The sequence below is a fragment of the Sabethes cyaneus genome, chromosome 3, assembly GCF_943734655.1.
Source record: "Sabethes cyaneus chromosome 3, idSabCyanKW18_F2, whole genome shotgun sequence".
NCBI lineage: Eukaryota > Metazoa > Arthropoda > Insecta > Diptera > Culicidae > Sabethes > Sabethes cyaneus.
The window spans coordinates 137,381,294-137,407,127 of NC_071355.1; the positions used below are offsets into that span (position 1 = coordinate 137,381,294).

Sequence of the window (25,834 nt, forward strand, 5' to 3'; positions counted from 1 at the left end):
GCGTTCAAAAACACTTCACTGGCATGAACGAAAACACTGCGATGAGCGCATAGATAAAGAACAGATAAATAACAACGAGCAACTTTGACAATGAAGCTCCCGATTCACAGACTTGATACAGATTGTTAGCATCATGTTTACCACAATGAGTCCTGTAGAAAAACAGCGACACTGGTGTAGGCATTCTATATATATTGATTCTACTGAAACGCCCGACTTTTCCGAAGCAGAAAAATGATAGCAGTTCTGCACAACATATATTTTTGCCATTTTTGCAGTTTTTTGCTTCTGGGTCTTACGAATAAGTAATCAAAACAAACCTCACAATACTGTCAAACCTGGGACGAAAAAAAATGCACTGACGTCTGCGTGCAAAGCTTTATGGAAAAAAAATTAGCGATGAATAAATGTCGACCAACATTTGAAAATGGTGGATAAGCCAACTGTCAAACAGAACGAGTGAGAGTTCATTTTCCTATGCTGCTCCAGCAAAAAATAACTCTCACTCGTTCTGTTTGACAGTTGGCTTATCTGCCCTTTTCAAATGTTGGTCGACAAATACAAATCGCTTATGAGGCTTTTGCTACATACACATGCAAGACATCTGTTGGGCACACATTGCATATTTTCCTATTCGATGCAGCAAAAACGTGCTGGATAAAATATTCATTTTTTCTAAAATTATTCATCATTTTAAAGCAACTAATAGTCAAAGTAACCGACAAATGTTACCTGAAATATATATGCTGACTTTTGGTAACTAGGGTTTCGGTGAATTCGCGTTAAGGTGAAACCACAGAGAACAGACATCCATTCAGGAACAAATTTTTCGGTAATTCTTGGATAAAATATTAAATTAAAATCGCCTAATATGCTAGCGTCACCACCACTATAGTTTCCCAACTAAATGATTCTTTTGATTTGCACACTGACAACCTTTGGCTCCTCTGGCGCTAGTATATATGGACAATAAGCGTTATGCTAGCGCCAGAAGCTAGCTGTTGTGAGTTTAGTGTAGAATTTTCTGCGCCTTCAGCGACATCATCACTATAGTTTCCCAACTAATTTGACATAAGTTTTATCCAAGTGGGAACCTTTCGCTTGGATGTCTGTTCTCTGTGGTGTAGGGTCCGGAAGTTTGGAATTTGATATTATTGATATTATTTCTACTGCAAATAGCTTCAAAGAGGGCCACAGCTAATGTCAAAAAATCTTATTATGTGTGCGTGGTGGAATACTCCATAAATAACTGACGTAAATGTTCTACCGAACTGAAAACGAAAACAAACAGCCGCCATATTGCTGCACATGTGTCTTGAATCGATTGGAACGAAAACAAGAATACAAATTAGTGATGTTTTCTAACGAGAATACGAAAAGATAAATAATGCGGATCAACGAGATTTGACCGGGGAAGAAATGAAATAGATGTGATTTAAATAATGATGATGTATTGATAATTATCACATTACTGATTGGTATATTTGGCAAATTGTTTTCAGCTTAGTTTGTTGGTAAAATATTTTCTTCAAGGTTTGTTGGTCTTTTTTCTATATTCTAAATATTTGCTTTTAAAATGTTAAAATCAAATAATTCATGAAATGTGATTTTCGATCCTAGGACTTTTGATTGCCGTGTTGGCCTATATTATTGCTTAAATAAATGAAAATCTTTTCTGAAATGCAATTTTCTCAATAAGCATCACAAGGAGTACCCTTAATAAGCTCGCTTATTCGGCCGGTTAAGATTCGATAATTGTATTGCTCTGGGTCAAGTGAAGTAAAAATAAACAATGGTAGTCTATCGGACAAAACCCACACATTTCCTTCATTGTCGACTTTAAGATCATTGGGAAAGACGAGTGCATCGCTATCGGAATCAACTAATCCTTGTGTATCTGGATTCAATGGTTTAGCAGTATTCCAACAACCGACTCCGTCTTTGTTGACTTGGGTATAAAAAACAACTCCAGTTTCCGGATCATAAGATTCTGCTGAGGATTGCGAATTCGGACCGCGATCCCCCATCAATTTATAATCATAGTAAGAATCTGAGCTTTGCGAGTAAGTTTCATTTTGTAAAATCCGATTGGACACCATAAACTCTTTGGTACTGGAGAAAGCATGGAAGAATACCGGTCGAGAACCATCGTGGCCTTTTTTACCCACAGCCATTCCGAATACACCATCCGTCCACTGGAAATTGACGCCCCCAATATTATAGTCACCCGCCAACGGATCAAAGTGGAAGAAGTTGTGCTTCACTCTCCATGACTTATCATCACCGAACGAATAAACAATCACTTGATATCCTCCAAGATCGGGTACGTATGCGAAAGCATTATCACAATCTCCTCGTTCAGTATCGATTATCTGAAATTGATAATAGGGTTACTACAACGCAAACGTTCGAGAAATATCACTATTTTGATTACTAACCACATTTGCAAAAAAAGAGTCTTCCTTAAGCAATGAATCCGGAAAATAATGTCGTCTAATGAGTTTGTCTGTGTACAAATCAAACACAACAAGCGATGGTGCAGCATACTGAACCGGAACACCAAGGATATCAGCCAAGCCAGTATCCATCACCCACAAACGATCACATTCATCTGCCGAAACTCTGAAAGTCGATATAATGGTTCCGTTGTTGTTTAGCTGTTTCGAAGCACTATCCGATTTTGTTGTGGTCTCTGATTCTGTGAAAAAATATAGACAACAGTAAGTTTAGGTCGAAAGCAGGCCTATTTGATAATGTATAATGTATACGTCTAAAACGAAACACATTTGAAATATGTATCGGCATCGCGGAAAACAGATATCCATTCAGACATTTTTTTTGAAAAGTTTTGGATTAAATTTTCTTAATAGCATCACTAGTTTCTTATTAGCATATGAGCATCCTTAGGAAAGCAAGAATAAAAATATCGTACGATGGAAAAGACCCTAAATTTAAGTTTAACATTTTGTTTTCAATGTTTTGAAACACAAAACAAAAAAGAATATTAGTCTATATTTTTTATATAATCAATACTCTTCAAGTTATTCTCAAGCATCATTTCGCTGGAAACAATAGTTTTCAAGTCATGACTTTTTGAAAATTACATATGTGGAAACATCTACGCTACGTTTCGTTGGTAAATGATCTAGCAACTCCTACCCCTACCTCCACGTGGTACCAGCTGGAATACGAGCAACCTTAGCGGAGATCGGGTAACCACCCCCGGTGGAAACTAAGGTCGTATACCAACAGTGGAGGAGGCACAGTGTGTCTTGACACTGCAAGATGGCGGCCCCATCACGAGACTCGGTAGCGTAAGCCCTAGTACGGCTATCTATCTAAACCTTAAAAAAACTAACAAGAGTCAAGAAATATCTTCTCGGAATATTCGGCATGGACCAAGGCGACGAAATAAGGACATAGAATGGAGACTTGGTACTTAGAACTGAAGATCGCTAAATTGCGTTGGTGGCGACAGCGTGCTGCTCGATCAGTTAGAACTCCGAAAGTTTGGCATCGTGGCACTGCAGGAGATCTGTCGCAAAGGCGAGAAGGTGTGGAGGATCCGTGGCGGCAGAGCCCGATTTTTCCAGAGTAGTGGAGCGACCAACGAGCTGGGAACGGGCTTCGTAGTGTTTGCAAAATGCAGGATCACGTAATGGACTGAAAGGCGATCAACGAGAGGACGTGCGTATTGAGGATAAAAGACCGTTTCTTCAACTACAACATCATAAACGTGCATTGTTCACACGAACGTAGACCCCACGACGACAAGGAAGGGTTCTATGCGCAGCTGGAGACAACGTACGACACCCGACCATCTTTAGTGTTAAATGTGGTCAATAGATATACCCGACCCGACCCGTACCCGGTTTCAAAAACAAAAATTAAGAATCCGTACCCGACCCGAACCCGCAAATTATTTTTTTTTCAATACCCGAACCCGACCCGAACCTGGCGGGTACGGGTACGGGTGCGGGTTTCGGGCAAATTTTCCGCTACCCGACCATCTCTACTGCTCACCACGGGACATCAAGATCGTCATCGGGGATATGAACGCCCAAATCGGCAGGGAAGTAATGTATAGACCGGTGATCGGGCCCCATAGCCTGCACACCGACACGAACGATAACGGCCAGCGATGCATCAACTTTGCGGCTTCCCGAGACTTGGTGATCAAAAGCACCTTCTCTCCCCACAGATATCCACAAGGCCACCTGGAGATCACCTGACCAACGAACCTCGAACCAAATCGACCATATTCTCATCGAGGGCCGGTTTTTCTTGAACATCACCAACGTACGCTTCCTATGGAGTGCGGATATTGACTCGGACCACTACCTAGTAGCAGTACATGTGCGCTCAAAACTATTGACGGTTTATACCTCGCGACAAAGTCGCCCTCCTCGGCTAAACATTCGGCAACTAGACAACCCACGAACTACCGAAAACTACGCGCGCGTACTGGATGAAGCTCTGCCTTCCTCTGTGGAGCTAGATGCTTCGACCCTCGAAAACGGGGAATGCCAAGAAGCGATAGAGAGGAAAAAAAGAGCTTGGGAAAACTATCTGAGCATATCCACGAGAGAGAATTTGGCCAAGTATCGACGAGCGAGGAATGAGTTGACCACGATCCTGAGGAGGAAAAAGCGCCAGAAGGAGGACAGAGATCGTGAGGAGCTTGAACAACTATTCCGGGCTAATGATACCCGCAAGTTTTACGAGTAGGTGAACCAAACTCGCAAGGCCCACACACCAAATCCGGACATGTGTAGGGACGAGAGAGGGGATCGAATCACAAACGAGCGCGAGGTGGTCGACAGGTGGAAGCAGTTTTTTGATGAGCACCTCAACGGCGATATAGCAGCAGGAGACGCAATGGAAATTAACCTCGGAGTACCTACAAACGACAACGGCGTATCGGCTCCCGATCTCGAAGAGATCCGACGAGAAATCGGTCTGCTGAAGAATAATAGAGCCGCCAGAAAGGACCGGCTCCCGGCAGAACTCTACAAAAATGGCCAAGAGCCATTAGCAACGGTACTTCACTGGCTGAATTCAAGGATTTGGGAAGAAGAGAAACTACCAGAGAACTGGATAGAAGGCGTAGTCTGTCCCATCTATAAAAAGGGCGACCGGTTAGACTGCTGTAACTACCGCGGCATTACGCTGGTCAATGTCGCCTACAAGGTGCTCTCCCAGATTTTGTTGCGTCGTCTATCCCCAATAGCAAGAGAATTCGTAGGGCAGTATCAGGCGGGCTTTATGGGGGCCCGTGCTACTACGAATCAAATTTTTACTCTCCGACAAATCCTTCAAAAATGTCGAGAGTACAACGTGCTCACGCATCATATTTTTGTGGATTTCAGAGCAGCATACGATACCGTTGAACGCGAACAACTATGGCAGATAATGCACGAGTAGGGGAAGACGGGGTAAGACGGCCACCCTAAGCGAATAAATTGCTAGCATAAAATGTGTACGAAAATTCACATTTTCTTGTTCCACACATGGAAAAGCATTCATTTATCTACCATTAAAAATTATATAAAGAATAAATTATTTTATTTTCCGTGTTTTTTCATCAATTTTCGAAACGTCTAAAAATTACTCGTTCACAACCAGGCGGGGTAAGAAGGACCACCAAAGGGGTAAGACCGACCATGGCGGAGTAAGGCGGATTGTGGCAGATTTGAAGGTTTCTTTGAGTTGTAAACACAATTTCAATATTATTAACTAAGTAAGAACAAGTTCTTAAGGGGTTTTTAGGTACATGCTAAAAGAAGGTATAGTTTAATTTAGACACCCGCTAAAAGAAGGAACTTTACTACTAGTTCAATTTTGAAAATAAGAGTAGACGTTATTTTACACCACTGGTTTTTATTTACTCTTTTCTTGGCGTTATTTTTGTTGATTTGTCAGCAGGACGTTTACTCTTCGAATACCATTAACTTTAGGTGAAGGTAAAGAAGGCAACGTTAAGTGAATTGGAATCATCGAATTTTGATTCCGTTAGATCCAAATATACATTGATTATGTTATTCGAATGGCACTTGTTGGCTTGTGGCTTCTTTTGACATGGGAGGCTCTGTGTTAGACAGGATGATCTCAGATTCAGGGATAATTTTTATTACAGGTGTACTCTATTTCGAAAAAGACACTGATGAAGCCTGCAAGTCGTAAACGAAATGCGTATCTGTCAGAATAATAAAATAGTTAGTCAAATTTAACAGGAAAAAGGTTGGTTTTTCATTCAATATTTTTAAAATCTATTAAGACACTAAACAGAAGAACTTTAGGCAGTTATGAGCACTATGACGTATGGCCCTTTTGCCCCGTGAAAAATGGCCCGTCTTACCCCTAGCTAACAATTTACATTATTTTGCTTTTATCTCTCAATCCGTACTATTTTATATACATTTTCCGCCACACACAGAACAAAAATTGCCCAATTAAAGTCAGTGGTAAGAGAAACGCCAAAATATTTAGCTTTTTTTTGCTGAAAAACCTTAAATTTGTTGCTGCTGAAATTATATCGCATGAAGACACTGCGAACGAAAAGTTTGTTTTGATTCTAGTTTTGACGTTGGATACGGCCGAGTGCCACAGGTTGTCTCGAAAGTGTTTAGATAGGCTAATAAACAAAACATACTGGGGCATGTGTACAAATTTAAGGATTTCTTGACGAAATCGATGTGGTCCCTCTTACCCCGCCGGGCCTTCTTACTCCTTGTTCCCTTACGGTTTTCCGGACAAACTGACGTGGCTGATCAAAGCTACTCTGCAACGAGTGATGTGCTACGTGCGCGTTTCGGGGACACTCTCAAGTCCTTTCGAATCGCGCAGAGGGTTACGGCAAGAAGATGGACAGTCCTGTATATTATTCAATATCGTTATTAAAAATGTGATCCGGTAAGCGGGCATCGAAACGAGAGGAACGATCTTCAGCAAGAGTAGTGAACTCCCAGCCTTTGCAGACAACCTCGACATCATTACTAAAAACCGTGGGTCGGCGGTGGTAATCTAGCCAGACTAAAAATGGAGGCTAGGAGGATAGGGTTACAAATTAATGCGTTGAAAACCAAATATATGGCAGGAAGAGGCTACCGAGAAAGTAACGTTTGCCTCCCACGGACAGTGACTATTGACGGCGATGAGCTGGAAGTGGTTGATGAGTTCGTATATATTATATTATTATTATTATATATGGTCACCGCCGACAATAATACGAGTAAGGAGATCCAACGACGCATTCAAGCTGGAAATTGAGCCTACTTTTCCCTTCGCAAGACGTTTTGAAGCTGACGATGTACAAAACGCTAATCAGACCGGTAGTCCTCTACGGACTTGAGACAGTAACTTCACTACGGAAGATATACGTGCACTTGCCGTTTTTGAACGAAAGGTGTTGCGGACTATTTTTGGCGGAGCACAGACGGAAAGCGGAGAGTGGCGGAGACGTATGAATCACTAGCTGCAGGCATGGCTTGGAGAGATTCCCATCCTACACCTGGCGAAAGTTGGGAGACTACGGTGAACCGGCCACGTCGCAAGGATGCCGGACGACTGTATAGTGAAATCCGTTCTCTTCAAGAACCCCACCGGCACCACTCAACTGCTAGATGGCTCGACCAGGGGTGACATTGCGATTCTCGTTTCGAGTAATTTTGGTTCGTTTCGACCACGTTAAACGAATGGGCGAAACAAACCAAAACCACTCGAAACGAGAATCGCAATGTCACCCCAGGTTGAAGCTGACTTGCGTGTGTCGAGACGCGCAACGAATTGGCGACGAGTTGCCCAGGACCGAGTACCATGGAGAGGAATTCTTGATACGGCAAAAACCACCCCGGCTCTCGGCTAAATAAGTAAGTAAGTAAAGAAACATCTACACTCTTTTGAAAAAATTAGTCTTTTGTAAAATCTACTTCACTAAAGACATGTTGAAAGTTTAATGCAAATCATAGAGGGTTTTTATTTATTTTTCTGGCAGATTTCACCTGGAATAGAGGTTTTCCGTCAGATCATACCCCTCCTTTTCTTATTTTTTCTCGAAAGTACTCCCAATACGAGTGACAATGGTGCAAAAATATATTTTTTTCGTTTACTCTAGAATTTACTACGATTTTTTAAATAATGCAAATTGCAAGAATGTTGAGTTTCTTTTCACCAAATCACGAATGTTGAGTTTTAAAAAATTCGTTTCGGCTGCACTGCTTATCAAAACTTCCAGATTTTCTGGCAGCATTGCACAACAGTTTTTGACATATGTGTATCAGCGGTAGAGTGAAAAGGACAAAACGAATGAAAAGCTAATGATTATCTTCTTTTTCATTTCGTTTGTTGCTTGCCACAAGAGTAAAGAGTGGCACAAATGGTTTCGAAGTGGTGAAAATAGAGGACACTGGTACAAAAAGGCATGTAATACATCCGAGAAGTGACGGATTGAAATATACTTATTTTAGTTTTCCATTTCTACAGTAGTTAGAGGTTTAATAAAGAAAGTTTTATATGGGTATCATTTCTAAGAGTTAAAACCGAACATTTAGTGAAAAAAAATTTTTTGACGGAAAACCTCTATTGTTCCTCAGTTACAAACAAGAATACAATAGATAATCATTATCGATACACCAGTTGGTCACCATGACAAGTTATTATACAGAGAATAAGTTATTGCTTGTCCGTCGCATGATTACAAAATGTTGACTTTCAATTTCAACGGACTCAATCCACTAAACAATATTATTAATTTGAAATAATAATATATTTGATATAGTATTTTTATAAAGTAAAATACTCACTGGGTGCATCCGTGTTTGATTCCTCGGGTAGTTGGTTGGCTTCCCAGCTAGGATAGGGGTGTAAAATTGGTGATTCAGTGTCAGTTATGTTCACCCAATTTAAAGAAGCTGCCACTCCTGATTTCCATCTATAAATAAATAGGATAATTTTGAATGCGTGCACTGTTTATTACTTGTGGTATGGTATCCCAGGGTAAGTGGGAATATGGGGTAAGTGGGAACGCAGCACAAAGCTTGCTACAACCTCATTTTCTCCAACTAAGCTTTTACAGAAATCAAAGATACTACAGACTATACAATACAAATATAGACTACAAGGTACACAGTAATAATACGAAAACGATTAAACTTTAATAATGGGTTAATTTGTGTCAGTAATGACTTATTTCTGTTGACAGGATCTTCAGAATCAGAACATCAGTCAGAATGTTTCCAATATATATATATATATATATATATATATATATATATATATATATATATATATATATATATATATATATATATATATATATATATATATATATATATATATATATATATATATATATATATATATATATATATATATATATATATATATATATATATATATATATATATATATATATATATATATATATATATATATATATATATATATATATATATATATATATATATATATATATATATATAGGGTAATTTGCCAATGATCGCACAGCTTAGCCCCTGTGTTTTTAGTTTTAACGATATTTTCTAAACAAATAATTACAAATAGACAGAAACATGAAAATCTGAATCAGATACAAAATATGTTCACATTACATGGCCATTTTCACGAAATAAATAAGCTTTTCGTGAAAAAATATGCGATTTTTTGACAACGCTTGAATGCCCAATCATTGAACACTTCTGAAACCGTATTGTCCTATAGTTGGACACTTATTGTCCAATGCTTGGACTTGCAATATATAGCACCGACCTTAAAGTTAATTTGTTAGCTTACCATTAAGAATGAATACATCAATACTAGGGCTGTCTAACCGGTAGTACCGGTAGTACCGAAACCGGTAATACCGGCCAATTTTTGGATACCGAAATACCGGTTTTGGAAGGGCAAAAAACCGGTATTTCCGGTATTTTCTAATCTGCTTGTTTTTTCCAATTCCTTATTCGAAAAAGGATTAAATTTGATAAAAGATTATAAGACTCTTAGAAACACAACTTGGTATTAATGCCGACGAGATGTGAAATTGTGGGTCAAATAATTATAGCTCTTGAACCCATTTAAGGCACAGTAGAGTAACTTTGCTGTAAAAATGTTTCATTGTGTGAGCCAGACGTCGCGTTTCAATTTATTTTTAAACAACTTGATATTCAAAAGCCACCAAATTATTCGAAGCTCTCAAATAACGAATTTAGGAAACAAGAACAGGGCCCAAAAACGTCACTTACTATAGTAAATAGTTATTCAACAATGAAGTAATGAAGCTTCAGTTTGAACTGAAGTAGCACCGCTTCGTTTCAAAACTGGCTTCAATCAGCGTCATTGAAACGATTTTCACTTCATCATGACGACCGGTTTTCATCATTTTCATTTGTATTTCTCTATCAAATATTTAGAAAAAGGTCTAGACTTTGAATGCAATCCTACAATTTAACGCATATTATGATTAATCTACTCAACATCGACAAATCGTGCCTGACTGTCAATCGTCGTCATTTGACACAGTCAGTAGCTTCAGCTGAAGCTTACTTGAAATGTTCTGTTCAACAAATGAAACAAGTCGCTTCATGTATGAAGCGAAGTTAAGGAAAAGTTAGCTTCATTTATTTGTTTCGACGATACCGGACTCTGATCAGGATACGGGGATTTTTGCGATTTTTGAGCATTCTTGCCATCAAAGGATCTGCCAGAAAAGAATTTGGAATATTTTTAAAGTCTTTTGAGTGATAATTTGATTAAACAAGGAGCTGAAATTTGGATTCCACTATCTTCGAATAGTGATATTGATAACAGAGAAAAGAAGGTATTAGTGAACGATGATGAAGAGGATGACGTTATGCAGGAGTTCCGATTTGGGGATGGAGAAAAAGTTGTTGAGAGGCTGTAGGAGACCGGGGCATTAATTATGTTGGAAGCAACAATACAAGATATTTTGTAAATAATTAAAGGCGGGTTGCCCTACTATGAATTTGAAGAAATGAAAGGAAAATTCCTGATGTTCTAAGAGCCGTTCGCCAGACATCGATGAAAGCGGAAGTTTTTTTAATTGTTGGAAGTGTTAGCTATAAGACTCGTTCTAGTAAGGAAATTAAATCGCTAAGAGTATTATATCTGCTTAAATTCTACTTTGCTAAGCAATAATACTGAAGCTAAAGTTTCAAAATAAAAAGATTTACTGTAAAACTTCGACATTTCTATTGATTTCGAATAATTTGCCAATACCGGTATTTTACCGGTATTACCGGTATTTTCTACGCCAATACCGAAATACCGGTTTTCACCAAAAGCGCCCAATACCGACAGCCCTAATCAATACATATATCGGCACCAACTACTCAAAAGGGCCAGTCTGCAAAATGTAAACAAACCGAGTGAGGGTTTCTTTCCCTAACCTAGTCCAGCAGACAATAACCCTCACTCGGTTTGTTTACATTTTGCAGATTGGCCCTTTTGTAAAGATGGTATTTTAAAAAAGTTGGTATTTTTAAATCTTCATACTTATTTCGCCGCAAAACGTCGATTAAATCGAACAAACATTGCGGTGGCGGCGATTATCTGAAATCAACACAAGTCAGTAATACTGTAAGAAGCTGGAAGGTTAGACGCACTAATCAGGATGGTGAATGGCTTTGGACTTTGGAATGCTCCACGCACAAATCAGACCACCTTACGTACTTTAACACGAATTTTAAATTTAAACGTGAAATTTGTTCTATTGCCTAGGAGACGTGGTGCGTGTCGGTGGAGACAACTGCAGGTCTTTGATATGCATTTGGGCTTGGAGGTTTCCCAAGTAACCAAGAGTCCGAATAATGGTGTCTAACAAGGGTTAAACAGCTTTATGTATATTAATCTATAACTGGCTAAGCAGCGTCACTTTTAAGTAATTAACCGAACTTTCAAGCTGTCTTGGGTTCACTGCATAGAACGCTAAGCAGCTTCGAATTAAACTGTCAGAAACTAAGAAAAAACAAATTTAGCAGCACTTCTATGTTCTATTTTTATACTTCTACCTAACTGCTATATCCGTTGCATTTGCCTGCTGTAGGGTTTGAACCCGGGTGTTCGGCGTTGTAAACCTAAACCGATCCACTGCGTCACCTTTGTCGTATACAAGCGATGTGAATTTTGCCAATGAGTTGTTCTGAAGTGAAAGTTCGTTTTAGAACTTGCAGCAGCTTTATGCAGCGCGAGTTAATTATAAAACATAAAGTTTGGAACCAGGCAATTAACTATAGTAGTGAGATACCGGCAGCATATGCTACACAACACAACACAATAATGAAGAGCATTGCATTCTAATTTATATTTATAATTAGAATTGTGCGAGGATTTAATTTATTCAAGAGAAATAAAAATAATTAATCTCCAATAGTTTCAGCTTCTGCTGGTTTGATCTCCAGAAATATAAACAAAAAAGCAGCACGCAGAACTTGTTAGCAACTAAAGTTACTTCAGAACTTCATGTAGCATCGTAATAGCTTTGAAGTATCCATGAAGTACTGGCAGCACTTCTTAAAGCATTTAGTTCCACGTATACTTGATATACACTATTAATCAGCAAGAAAGTTCCACGGAACTGAATCTGAACTAATTATGAACTTTCGAGTTCGCGTGTCAAGTAATATTCGAACTTTTGGTTGCTTGGGATTCACACTTGGATTTCCAATTCGGAACTCTATCGTCAATATCGTCAGATAGAAACAGATATTCGGAAGCGTAAATGAAGGAGGACTTGACAGAGAGACTTTGAGAAGACGACCGAACGAAATCTGCAGGAAAACACTCAACAGAAGAACAGAAAAAGCACATATAAAGATTACTGACGACGTGGCCCTGCCAACTACACTCAAGTCGCTTTTTACGCGAAGGATCAAAACCGCGTAAAATAAATCCCGAAAGTCGCGCAAAAAAAACCGCGTAAATTCCGAAATTCGCGTTAAAAAACTGCGTAAATTCCAAAATTCGCAAAAAAACCAAAATTTTGCGTTAAAAAAAACTTTGTGGATCTCAACACTGCGCGAAAAAATAGACGTTTTGAGCAAATCCGCGTTAATTCCGAAAATCGTGTAAAAAACCGCGTAAATGCCGAAATTCGCGTAAAAATAGTCGCGTAAAAAAACAAACCGCGTAAAAAGTGACTTCAGTGTATATTCAAATTATTATTGGAACCTCTCCTGGTGATTTGTAGAAACCATGGCAGATGACCATCGACAGTTGAGAAACCAGACTTCATCCCTTTGTTCTGCAGACCTCAAGCCAATCACATGAACACATCAGTAATTAAGTCATCAGTCGCAACCAACTGGAAGGCTCGAATCTCGGCTAGGCGGTGCTTGCTAGTTGCTAGATAGAGTCAGCAGGATCGTTGCACTGGCCCCGTAATTTTCCTGTACTCTAATAGGAACAGCCGGCTGCGAAGTCTGTCGATAAAGAAGGGTAATGTCTAAAGATTGTTTCAACATTTAGGATCATCGAAAATGATTGGCTCCGCTTTTGACGTTTTAATTGGCTGCTAAATTTTTTATCCGTCGAATTATATATATTATCAATTGCAAGGAAAATTGAACCATTCAAAGTGCGATATCGCTCATAAAAGTGCTAGGGTATGTTGCTACATCGTCGTAATTGCCTATTCCCGTCCTATCCAACACAAATTATTCAAAATATCAGCATTTTTATGACACACAATGCAAAACTAGTTATTCTCTAATATTTTAGTTAGTTGTCCATCATACGCGATCAATCAAAGTGAGCTGATATCTATTTAAATGCTTTTCATCATTAAAGAAGTCCTACCAGCCGATTTTCCTACGTTTTTTCGTGCGACGAAGAAGACAATGTCGACTAATCGTTTTAATTTCCGTCATTCATAAATGAAAATAACTCACGCAAGGCATTGTCGTTATTCTATAGCTAGGAAAACGAGGAAAACTTGCCTGACCTGCAGAAATTTTGTAGAATAACATTTGTCATGCCGTAATACACAAATATATGCGCGTTAGCTTCGCAAACATTGTTGTGATTTTTAGTTTGGACGATAAAAAATGTTGATGGACGGATTTTAAAACGGTACGACGTATTTTAGAAAAAAAGTCAGTTGCGTAATTTCAATAATATGCTTTGATAGTCGCTTTTCAGTGATTTCAAAGTTCACGGATCGGAAGGTAAGTATGTTTTAGTCAAATCAGCACAAGAACTTTTGGAGTATTCATTAAATCCATCCAGCAAATGATGAAAATTAGAATGGCTTTACTTATTACGACGGGAATTAGAAAAAGACCCTATTTTAGCTTAAATCGTTTCGGTATTTTCGGCGCACTTTTTCGTTATCTTCCAAGCAATAAGTGCGCCGAAGAGATCGAAACGATTTAAGCTAAAATAGCACTTTTATGAGCGATATCGCACTTTGGATGGTACAATTTTCCTTGCAATTGACAATATATATAGTAACTGTACATTACACGCCATAAAATTTGTTATTTATAGTCATCAGTCTCTCAGTCAGTTCCCTATCATTAAATTGTGTTGGTAAGGCAATCAAAAATATTTTAAAAAGTTTTTGTCCCTCCAGTATTGGCCCACTGAACGGGGGGCGTGGGGCAAAAAACTAAAGAGTATTTTTTAATCGAGCAAAAAAAAAAATGGATTTTAGGCATTTTTTTTAAGTTTAAACGTAAAAACCAAATATATTCTTGCTTTTAATATATTTGTTGTTAATTTCCATGCAAAAATCTACGAAAAAAAGACAAAAACGAAGGATAATTTTGTTGGCCGATTTTCGGAAATTCCGCTGTTGGAATTTCCATTTCTATTTCATGCTAGAAGCGTTAATTCAACTCGTACACTCATTTTTCAAGTTTTTCAGGCTGTAGAGCCCATAAACAATTGATTTTATAAAAAAAATTAACTAATATCCTACAAATTATTTTTTTGCCCCCCGATTTTTCAAATCAATTTCCAAGGGGGGGTGACAAAAACTTTCAAAATGATTTGCAATGGCCTAATACTTCTGAATTACTTTGCTTTACTTTAATAAAAAAGCTGATACATATCACCGGAACAAGATTACCGTGACCTTTCAATTTGTGCAGATAAATCTTTGAAATTTATGCAGAGAGGCAGTTGTCGTGTAAATCATTGTTCTTTACTACCAGTTTATCAAGTCTGTGACACATGAGCGGCAATCACGATTGTCAGGGATGTTTTGTTCTATAAATAAATCTTGTACAGGTTTATCCCAATTAGTAAAACTGGTCAGCACAGTATTATATTGTGTATCTTTCGATTGAAATCCCAGGTGCGGTGGGATTCATCGTCTGTCACGATTACTGTTGTCATATACAGTCCATTATGCAACCAATTGCATATACCAGTTGAATATTCAATTTGAAACGTGTGATTTCAAACCAAGTTTATCGGACACACAAAAAATGCTGCCCTTTTATTTTAAGAGCAAGATTTTTCAACATTTCATTGACACCAGCGTACTCATAATTTTCGCGTCTAAACTGCGTGGAAAGTTATGCCAATATTTTGCCTGAACACCGCCAGAAAGCCTGGAAGTGGCAGAAAGGCGTGGTACATTAATTACGTAACGCAAAAATTATAGTTTTTTGACCCCCTCCCTCCTCTATGTAACAATAAGTAACGCTTGGCATAGCTCCCACTTTAAATTACTAACTAAACCTCCCCCCCTATCAGTGAATGAAAATCGCACAATCCGTTTAATTTTTTTTAGTTTTGCAAACTCAGGAAACGCATCGGTTCTACATTCCTATCAAAACTACTATAATCAGAATGCCAATTCTGAATTCTGATCAAACTGTATGATTCAACACAATCAAGTCTGAGTTCAGAACAAAAATTTTGATCAAAATGGATTTGATCAAGTTGAAATTAATGCTAAAATAGAGTTTCATAGCTGAAACAGCAATTAGGCATCACCCCATGTTGCATGTTGGGCCAAACGGTTTTCATCTGCTTATATTTATTCAGCAAGAAATAATTCCGTATTTTTTCAATTTGATAAATTTGTTACGTAACTCTTCTCAAGACTCCCCCTCCCCCTTAAGTAACAAAAAGTAACGCTAGCTTGTCCTCCCTCCCTCCCCTCTGAGCGTTACGTAATATGTGCACGAAGCCTACAGCAAAAGCAGCTAATTCTAAAACTCGTTCAAAAGTGGTGGTTCTTTTCAAATTTAAATTTGAAATTTGAATTTGAATTTTTAAATAAATTTAAAAAGTAACGACTAGGGTTGTTTGTAGAAGTTTCAAGTTTATACGTAACCCACTCTTCGGAAGGTTTTTATAACCTCTTCAAGACTCAGGCCATGAGTTCTAGTAGTTTTATTACGCTGATTGCTGAAGGCAGCAGTAAATCCGAATATACTTTTCGCTGCTTATCGCAAACCGCCATTAAAGCTTTTCATGAAGCTGTGCATGAAGCTGTAAGCTATAAATCAGTGAAGCTAAATCAGTCTTCTAGATTTGTTAACTTGAAAATGTATTCGTGACTACGAGCTAAAAGAGAGTTTTAGGCCTGTTCGCACTTACACGAAATCGCATGCCGAATTGTCAAAACTTGCGTGAAAACAAAAGCAATATTTCCTTCTATTTTTTCGCGCAAAACCAAACAAATACCTATCAGCAACTTCGTAGTCGCGGGAAGAATATCTAAAGTTTTGCTGCTAGTGCATCCTGATCGATTTGGTTTATTGCGACTATGAAAAAAAAACCGATAGAATAAATAATAAATTTTCAACAGTTTCCGTAGTTGTGTAGCATATGCGCATTGAAAGTTTCGCGAGATATGCACAGTAATAGCGATAGTGAGGATGAAGAATCTTCAAATACACTTCGAAATTTGTACACCTCTAATTGCAGTAATTAAATTTCATGCGAAAACGAATTTCGAAAATCTTTTTCTGAATCTCTACAAATAATCCATGCTGCTTGGATTACACATTTTCATTAATTATTTTGCACACTTACTTGATCGGGGTAACACGGTTTTTACACTACGCCATATTAAACTCAACCGAGTAACAATTTTCAATGCGAGTGTTTTAGTAGAGGGATAGAGGGTCAAGCTAATTTGTTTTGCATTTTGTAGTATTTTTCTTGTACTTTCACATGGGTAATAAATGGCTTGAATGCATTTGCATGTTTAGGAGTTATTGCTATTGAAAATTGTATGATTTTTAAAAGAAAACTTTAATTTAAGTTACTATATTCTAGAAAAGTATGTGAATTGACTGTTTGAAAAACTTTGCCGAACACGTCAAATATGTATAAATACTGTAGAAAGAACTGCGGTAAAAAAATTGATTTTCGTAAAGTCTCCACAAAAATTGTTCCTTAGCTCTACAACTATAATAGCTAGAAGGTTACTTTCTTTGGCAAAGTTCTTTATAATAATCTTTCCAAAAAATTTATATTGTAACATTTGTAACATTGTTTTGTCGTATCTCTTACTGTTCAAAAAATAAATTTTTTATCTTACTTTTAGGGGGATTAATCAAATAATTGTTCATGCCAGATGAAAGAGCTTTTAACGCTGAGAAATTTCTCTGAACATACTTAACCAGTATAATCAACCATTTCGGCTCAATTGAAAAAACGCGTGTTTTGATACCAATGGGACCAATGTGGGACGGTCTAATTTGTAGTTTTCCAATTATTACCTCATTTGATAGATTTAATGCAAGCACTGTTTTGAAATATTGTCCGTCAAGTTTTAAATCAGGCTGTAGCATATGTGCATTTGGAAACAAAATTAAACAAAATCAAAACTGCTACTGTCCTGTTACCACACAGAAATCAAAGACTGTTTAAATTATCAACCTCCCCCCCCTCCCCCTCACGTTGAAAGCATTTTCCCAATTCGGTGTTAAACACGGCTTTGTTTCCCGGTAAGCTTAACATCTGTCTCAGGTCACGGCAATGCAATGCTCAGAGTATGTGTGCCAGGTATTTCGGTAAAATGGACGAAATACGACATGTTCTGGCTGGTTCCAAAGTCGAAATAGCATGTTTCACTGTATCGTGGCTTACTTCGAAAACCAGTAATCGCAGTATAGGCATCACAGGACAGAGCAGTTGCTGTTTTCTATAGAGAACACTTAATTTAATACTGTGCACACAGCGGAATCATTGACTGACACCGAATGCTTAGCATTAGAATTCCGTATATCTGGGGAAAATTTTTGCTGATGGTTGTATACAACCCACCTACAATCGTTAGTAGACTCGGCCTTTCTATCTGAAAAGTTAGACGATTTCGTTGTTCGTTATGAAAACATCTTCATCGTTGGGGATTTCAACACGGATAAGCTTCGTCCAAGTAGCAAGCGCGCACAGTTCGAATCCATGCTTCGAAATTTTTCGCTGACATCGGTTGACGAAGAATCAACATTTTTCCATGGTGGAGGATGCTCTCTACTTGATCTCCTGGTTGCTAACATGCACGAAAAAGTATTACGTTTTGGACAGGTTAGCTTCCCTGGATTATCGCAGCATGATCTTATCTTCGCATCAGTTGACTTTGAAGTTCAGTGCTCTGCTCAAGTGAGTACATACCGCGATTGTGTAAATTTCGATGCGCAAAGGATGCAAAACGAAATACTTTCTATTCCCTGGAATCATTTATACGGCAATGAAAATCCCAATGAATCGATCGAATACTTTAACTACCATGTTAAGGCAGTCCAAGATTTGTGTACGAACACCAATCATCGAAAGTCGAATGAGTGATGGTTTACTGCCAGTGTTGGGCGGTCTCTGCTGGAACGTGATTTAGCGTACAAAGACTTAGAACTGCACCCGAATTGAAACACGATAGACGACAGCGAAATAAGGAACTACGAACACGCGCAACAATGCAGTAGGATTGTTGCAATAGCCCCGTAACTGTCTTGTACTCTAATAGCTGGCTGTGAAGTTTGTCGATAAAGATGGGTCAAATCTTAGAAAGGGTGTTTAACCCCAAGGCTTTGCTTTTAATCATCCAGTTTGCACGCAGTAGGCCGGTTTAAATACCACGCTGAAGCCTAAAAACCAAACTAAACTTAATCTAGATATTAACCGTGCCACCGTCAAAAGATAATTCGAAATTTGTCAGTCTGTCAGACACGGAATTTTGTAAGATATTTTAGAAAACTGGGTAATACCCTTTGTCTTTTTCTATACAGAAACCAAAAAATGCGGTCTCCTCGATTTCTATGTAACTAGCCTAAGTCTGGCTGCACATTCCAAAACACTCGTGGACAGTACTACGGGACGTAAAGCTATTTTGTGGTGTCGGGGACTGTAACGAGGTTACAAAATAAATAAGGTAACAAACCCTATTGTTCAATCCCACACACAACCTTCACTAAAAACCTGTTCGCGTTACCTGCCCTTATCCCCGAAAAAAGGTTAGGGTACCGCGACAGTAAACAAACCCTGCTAATGCCCACCGGATGGAACCTGGCGAAACTAGCCGAAGCTGAATCGTCGGTCCCGTCGTAAAGTCCTGCGCATGACAGGCATATCAGTCTGGGGAATGAGCGATTTTAAAGACAACCACCTAAGAGACGACACGCAAGATTGGAAAGAGCTAGAAGTTAGAAGACGCAAAGTGATACATAAGAAGACGAAAAGTGAAGTAAACTAGTATTCGGAAAAGATACAATAAGTAGAAGTAAAATGGAAAAAACACGGGTTGAAAATATAGGCGCTAAAGCGAGATTAGATTACCTAGTGGAACGAAGCAAAAGACGACCAGCACCCTCCTTCAAACGGAGGTCTTCCCTTAGGGCTTGAGAACGCGACCGTCGTCAGTCGGCCTCAACACGTTTCGACCATGAGTGCGTGATCCGATTCTCCGAGCAACACACCGAGCAAGCAGGCAGTTGCTACCATCCGTGGCCCTATACACCATCGATCGTAGGAACCGATCGCCGAAGAGCCAACCGTTTGCTATACCCACCACATAAGCAATCGTTACTAAAACATTCGATTCACCATTTGTCACCCACCCCGTATCTGGTACGGGCTATCTGTAAGCAGTCTACAAAACCGCTAGTCTATCACAGACACCTGTTCATCGGAACATCAGAGACCTTTCGTCGACAAGAAGCAGCAGGCCGTAAGAAAAACTGAAGAAAACTAACCACTAGATTAAGCCAAACGTGTAAATGAAGATCTGTTAACCCTCGAATTATGTGTCCTCGGAAAGTGTGAGTCCCCGAATGTGCTCCCCCCCCCAGATCGGTTTGCGAGTTAGCCCCCGGTAGGTTAGTGTAGGACGCCTAGGGGACACTGCACTAGCCGATAGTTGCTCTTGCTCCCTGTTGAGTCGGTCGAACGGATTCAACCGATGTTAGGTTCGTCGGCATTTCGTTCGTTAGTTGAGCGTTTGCTGGACCTGCCCTGAGTTATTCTAGCCGGACCGGGATTGTATCGCTAAACACGCTCATTCCCGGAAAGTTAATCCTTGTCTGGCGCTTAAGTGAAGGTTGTCACTGCTCCGTGCCCCAAAACCCATCCCGCCCCGTTACAGGACGTAAAGGTTATAACCAATCGATTATTTCGATTAATCGATTATACAGCGCCGATCAATCGATGTCGATTATTGGCCGCTTAAAAAATAATCGATTATTAACTAATCGATTAACTGAAAAAATCGGACATCACTACATCTGGTGTACGGCAGGGCTCTCCCCTCGGACCGTTTCTGTTCTGCTGTTACATAAACGATCTTCCGACGGTTCTTAACTTTTGTTAATATTTTTTTTTTGAAACGATGGTTCTACAATTGATGAAGGGACGGTAGGGGAAAGAAATGAAAAAAAAATTTTTGAGAAGGTGGGGAAAGAGCGGAAAGGTGAGGAGGAGGAGGATATTGGAAGCTACGTTTAACAAGCAGTCGTTTTGACTCCTACTTTTTGTCCAATGCTGGAGTCAAAACGATTACTTGTTAAGCGCAGCTACCAATACCCTCGCCCCCTCCTCATCTTTCCCCTCCTTCTCTTGGTTACGAAAGTGATTTCGTTGGCTTCGTACCTCTCCAACACATCCTTTGAATATTGACTCGAAGATAGATCCAGCCAGATGTGTTGGTTCGACAGAGAAGGCAGATGCTTCTGTAAACACTCCTTGACGTGGATCTGCCCGTTTATAGTACCGGTAGTCACGAACGGCAGATTCCGTTTGCCACATGATGTATTTCTTGGCCAAATCGTGTATTTCTTTGCAAACTATGTAAGTTTCTGCATCCTTATTTTCTCCGGAACATCAAATTTGTGCTGGGCGGTGAAGTACAGTAGCCCCGGAAGCTGCCGAAAGTCCACCTTGACGTAAGTCTCATCATTAATGATGGGAGAATTGAGGATTTTCCAGGTGTTTGCGCAAAATAATTTCGCGACGTTGCTTTTCGGGTGACGGCATTTTTCCAATTTTCGAAAAACTGATCGCGATAAAAATAGAGTGTAAACAATACACTTTAAAGTACTTCTACTCAAATTTTCAAAGGAAAATACCCAATGGGTAATGTACAACTATACATCGGTCGTCTTGGTCCCTGCAAATAGCATATAACCAGGATGATGAATACGGAACTAGAAAGAATTTCGGAGTGGTCACAGCGAAGTGGGTTTGCAATTAATCCTACCAAAAGTAAAGCGCTGTGTTAAGAAGTCGACGTCGGCGGGAAATTGGATCTGTGTCTCCGGTATCATGTATCAAGATAGACGATAAGATCATTCAGTGGTCGGACAGTATGAACAACCTAGGATATACGTTCCAGAGTGATCTTCAGCGGGACGGCTTAATAGCCCAACAGTGTGGGAAGATTTACGCTGCTCTACGAACACTATACTCCAGTGTTTCTGCTGCGCCAGTCTGCAGCACTTTTTGCTCGGGGGTGTTTTCCACGTTCGCCTCAATGCAAGTTCGTTTGATCGTTTACGTGTGGCATAAGATTGCTGCGTATGTTTTGTGCATGGTTTAACCCGATATGACCATGTAAGCCACCTGCAGAAGAATTTGTTGGGTTCTTCTCTACAAGTTCTCTACGCATATCGATCTAGCATATTCCTGAGAAAACTAATGTCTACGCAAACCCCGGCCATACTGCATCGAAAACTGATAGAATCACACCGTCGTCGCTTGCAAAATTTAGTGATTCCTCTCCTGCAAATAATGCAATGAGCTATGCCAATTCACTGTTCGCGCGAGGTGTTATTCATTGGAATAGTTTACCTTTTTAGCACTAGATACTTGATCATTTTGACTGGTCGTGCAATTTCAATTTGAACTGGTGGTTTTGTAGATCTATGCGGGAAAGGAATGTGTTTCTGACCCCCAGGCCTCGGAAAGCTGTAATGTTGATGCATCGCTGGCCGTTATCATTATACATTGCTTCCCTGCCGATCTGAGCGTTCGTGTCCCCAATGACGATGATATCCCGTGGCGAGCAGCTATCGTATGTTGTCTCCAGCTGGACATACAACGCTTTTTTCTCGTCGTCGGGTCTACCTTCGTGTGGCCAGTGCATGTTTATGATGGTGTAGATGAAGAAGCGGCCTGTTATCCTCAACAAACAAATCCTCTCGCGATCCTGCATTCTGCCCATCACTACGAAGCCCGTTCCCAGCTCGTTGGTTGCTCCACCGTTCTGGTAAAAATGGGCCTTGCCGCCACGGATCCCCCACACCTTCCCGCCTTTGCGACAGATCTCCTGTAGTGCCACAATGTCGAACTTTTGCGGTTTTAACTGAACGAGCAACATCCTGTCGTCATCCACGAAATTTAATAATTTACAGTTCCAGGTAGGAAGCATCGCCTTTGTCCATGCTAAATGTTTCGAGGTGAATTTTCTTGATTTTTCGTAATATTTTAGATATATGTAGGATAATCAACCTATTTTGGACCCCATCTGTAGCTGTACATAATTTTGACACTTACAGCAAAATGAAATGGAAGTGTCCAAATTATGTACAACTGCAGATGAGGTCCAAAACAGGTTGGTTACCCTACCATGAGGAGGTGGAGATAGAAGTTGCTGGATAAGAGGCTAAGGACCACTGTGGGGTCTGTGTTGTACATTATTCAGTCGTTCACCAACCGTTTCTCATCCACCAGCCATTTTGACTGGTTTTGGTATAAATAGGTATATTTAAAATGCTGGTATATCTAGTGTTAGTAAAGTGTTCTTCATCGGAAGCAATTTTTAAGAGTGGCTGCATAAGTTTTTGGAAGCGTAGTTAGATTAGTAAATTTGTCACCAACTTTTCAAAAGGGCCCATCTGCAAAATGTAAACAAACCGAGTGAAGGTTTCTTCTCTTAGGCTACTCCAGTAAAAACTAACCCTCACTCGGTTTGTTTACATTCTGCAGATTGGCCCTTTTGAAAAGTAGGCGCCGAATTAATTTATTAGTGTCTAGATTTAAACGTATATTTATAATTGTAATTACTGTAACAAACCGGAGGTAGTATTTTTAAAAGGTAGAACCTTATACTACTAAAGAATAAACAAGTGAAAATGAAAAAATTCGATCCCTTTTTATCAGTAGCACATCCTTGCCGCAACACAATACATTTTCTTTTCACTTTAGTGTCCAATGAAATGAAAAATTACAGCCGAAGACGACAGCTGTAGTGCAGTTCCCCCACACAGATATCAAATTGGCCTAGGTTTAGTCGTCGGATAGATTCTTCGACCTGTTGGGACGGGGAATTTTTACCTCTATTATAGCTGTATGTCAAAAAAAATCAAATTTCTGACTTTATTAATAAATCAACACAAAAACCTGAGGTTGATCTGATTCTAACTCCGGTAATTTCGACATAGCGCACAGTGCTGAAGTCCTCGATAGTTATCAATCATCGACCGCTCGTCCTTTTCGTGAACCGAAAAAATAAACGCCTGCTCGGGAGGCTGAAGCTAGCCCATCTGAACCGGGAAAGTATGCATGAATATATCAAGACAAATGAGTGTTCAATGCGAGGAACGTTGTTGGAGGCATCCGTAACTTGTACTGTGGTGAGCATTTCGTTACAAAACACTTGAGCATTTTGCTGTAAATAATCTGCGGCCAGCGGCAGCATTATCAGCTATTTCGCCATGTAATTCAACATCAACACCAATCAACTTAGCGCGGTTATGCATTAAAATTGGTTGCAGTGTAAGAGAGCCACGCTTACCATCAATAGATTCTGCCAACACCGTCAATATTTTGAGGTAGCTACCTATATTTTGGTTACACCAACTCTTGGTATACCAACTACCAACACCGTGGTATGCCATCTCGATGACAACATCATCATCTGCATACAATATGAGGAAAGCCAAAATATGAAGCATATACTTAAATTATTCAGAACTGGATTAATGGTTCTCAGTTCATACGTTCCGATTACGAAATGTTGGCTTTGAGTATAATCACTATTCTGTGCTGTACCAGAGCGAAAATGATACGTCAGATATCAGAAAAATCCAGCTTATATAGACAAATAGTTTCATGGGAGCCAAATGTATTCTATTACGTGATGGACGCGTACAGCATACATTATCTCTTTCTTGGTTGTGGTTCGGCAAATCCTCCTGGTCTGGTAATATGGGTACCTCAGCAACCTATTGTAATAATGGTTTATTGATTGTTCAAAACAAGCGGCAATATACAATTAGACATGGGCTACTGACTTGCTGCAATTTGAATAACCAACGTATTTATCTAAAGCGATTGATGACAAATGTTGTCTACTTTTTTATTTAGCAGGTCAAGCTTGACGCATTGGCCGTAAACAATAAAGGTTATTTTTTTATTTTTTACATTATAAGGTTGAGTAACGCAATGAATTTGCAAGATATTGCCATTTTCATTGAACATTAAACTAATACCTTTGCGTTAAAGAATACGAAAACCAATATCATTTGCACATTTCAGAGCAAACGATTTTTACTTGAAAACGATAACACAAGAATAGAAATAGTGTCGATTCAGTATGGTAAGGCGATACACAAAGCTAAGTTATGTTTGATGAATTGTGAATTACTTATAAGTGCATTCCGTTATATTTATAGCACGACGTCACGTTATTTTCGGCATTTAACACAAAAAATCCACAGCTAAAGTCTATCAGCGTTCAGCACTCGACACGCTTTTTATGTAATGAATGCGCGATTTTGCCGGTAATTTTGCATTTAATTACAAACTGAAGAAGAGCATGAAAGCATAAATCCAGCGCTGAACAAAACATTACGGATACGTGTATTGAAAACATATTGAAGTGATCGTAACTACTTTTTATCGCAACCCCGGAATGAATTGATTTGATTCATATTCATTGAATTAAGAAATGTTACGTCAATATCAGTTTTATACGTGAAAGAAGTTTGCAAATTAAATGCAACATATGTTTCTAGATATTACAAGAACGATCTTACCTTGGTACCGTGATGAATAATTTGTCTCTCCATCTTTCTAATCCAAGCGGCAAATTGTTTGATGTTACGTATTTACCGGATCTAATCGCTTCCTGTTTTGTTTCCTGTGACGGCCAATCGAACTCCACTTCGCGCCATTTGAACTTTTGTGTTAACTTCATTGCATTGACCATGGGTAGCGTCACGATCGATATTTGCAGGCATAATACAACAATCGCTTTTAAATACTGCTTCATATTTGTGCACTTCATCTTTCGCTTTAGTTTAATTTTTGCTTATTAAAACTTGCTTCAAGCAGAGCGGTCGTTACCGTCCCTACTTTTGATCACTAATTTGAATCAAGATCACCTGGCTGCCATTCACCACTAGAAAAGCACAGCAGCAGCATACAA

The 25,834-nt window shown here is 39.2% G+C and overlaps 1 protein-coding gene across 1 annotated transcript; it reads right to left on the reverse strand.

Moving 5' to 3' along the window:
* Positions 1-1,491: 1,491 nt before the first annotated feature.
* On the reverse strand, positions 1,492-25,834 carry LOC128741671 (protein yellow). Its single transcript, XM_053837633.1, has 4 exons — positions 25,443-25,834; positions 8,802-8,929; positions 2,439-2,698; positions 1,492-2,372 (listed from the first exon to the last, which is right to left on the reverse strand). Exons 1-4 carry the CDS (start codon positions 25,691-25,693, stop codon positions 1,692-1,694), a joined length of 1,320 nt encoding a protein of 439 aa, XP_053693608.1. The 5' UTR covers positions 25,694-25,834; the 3' UTR covers positions 1,492-1,691.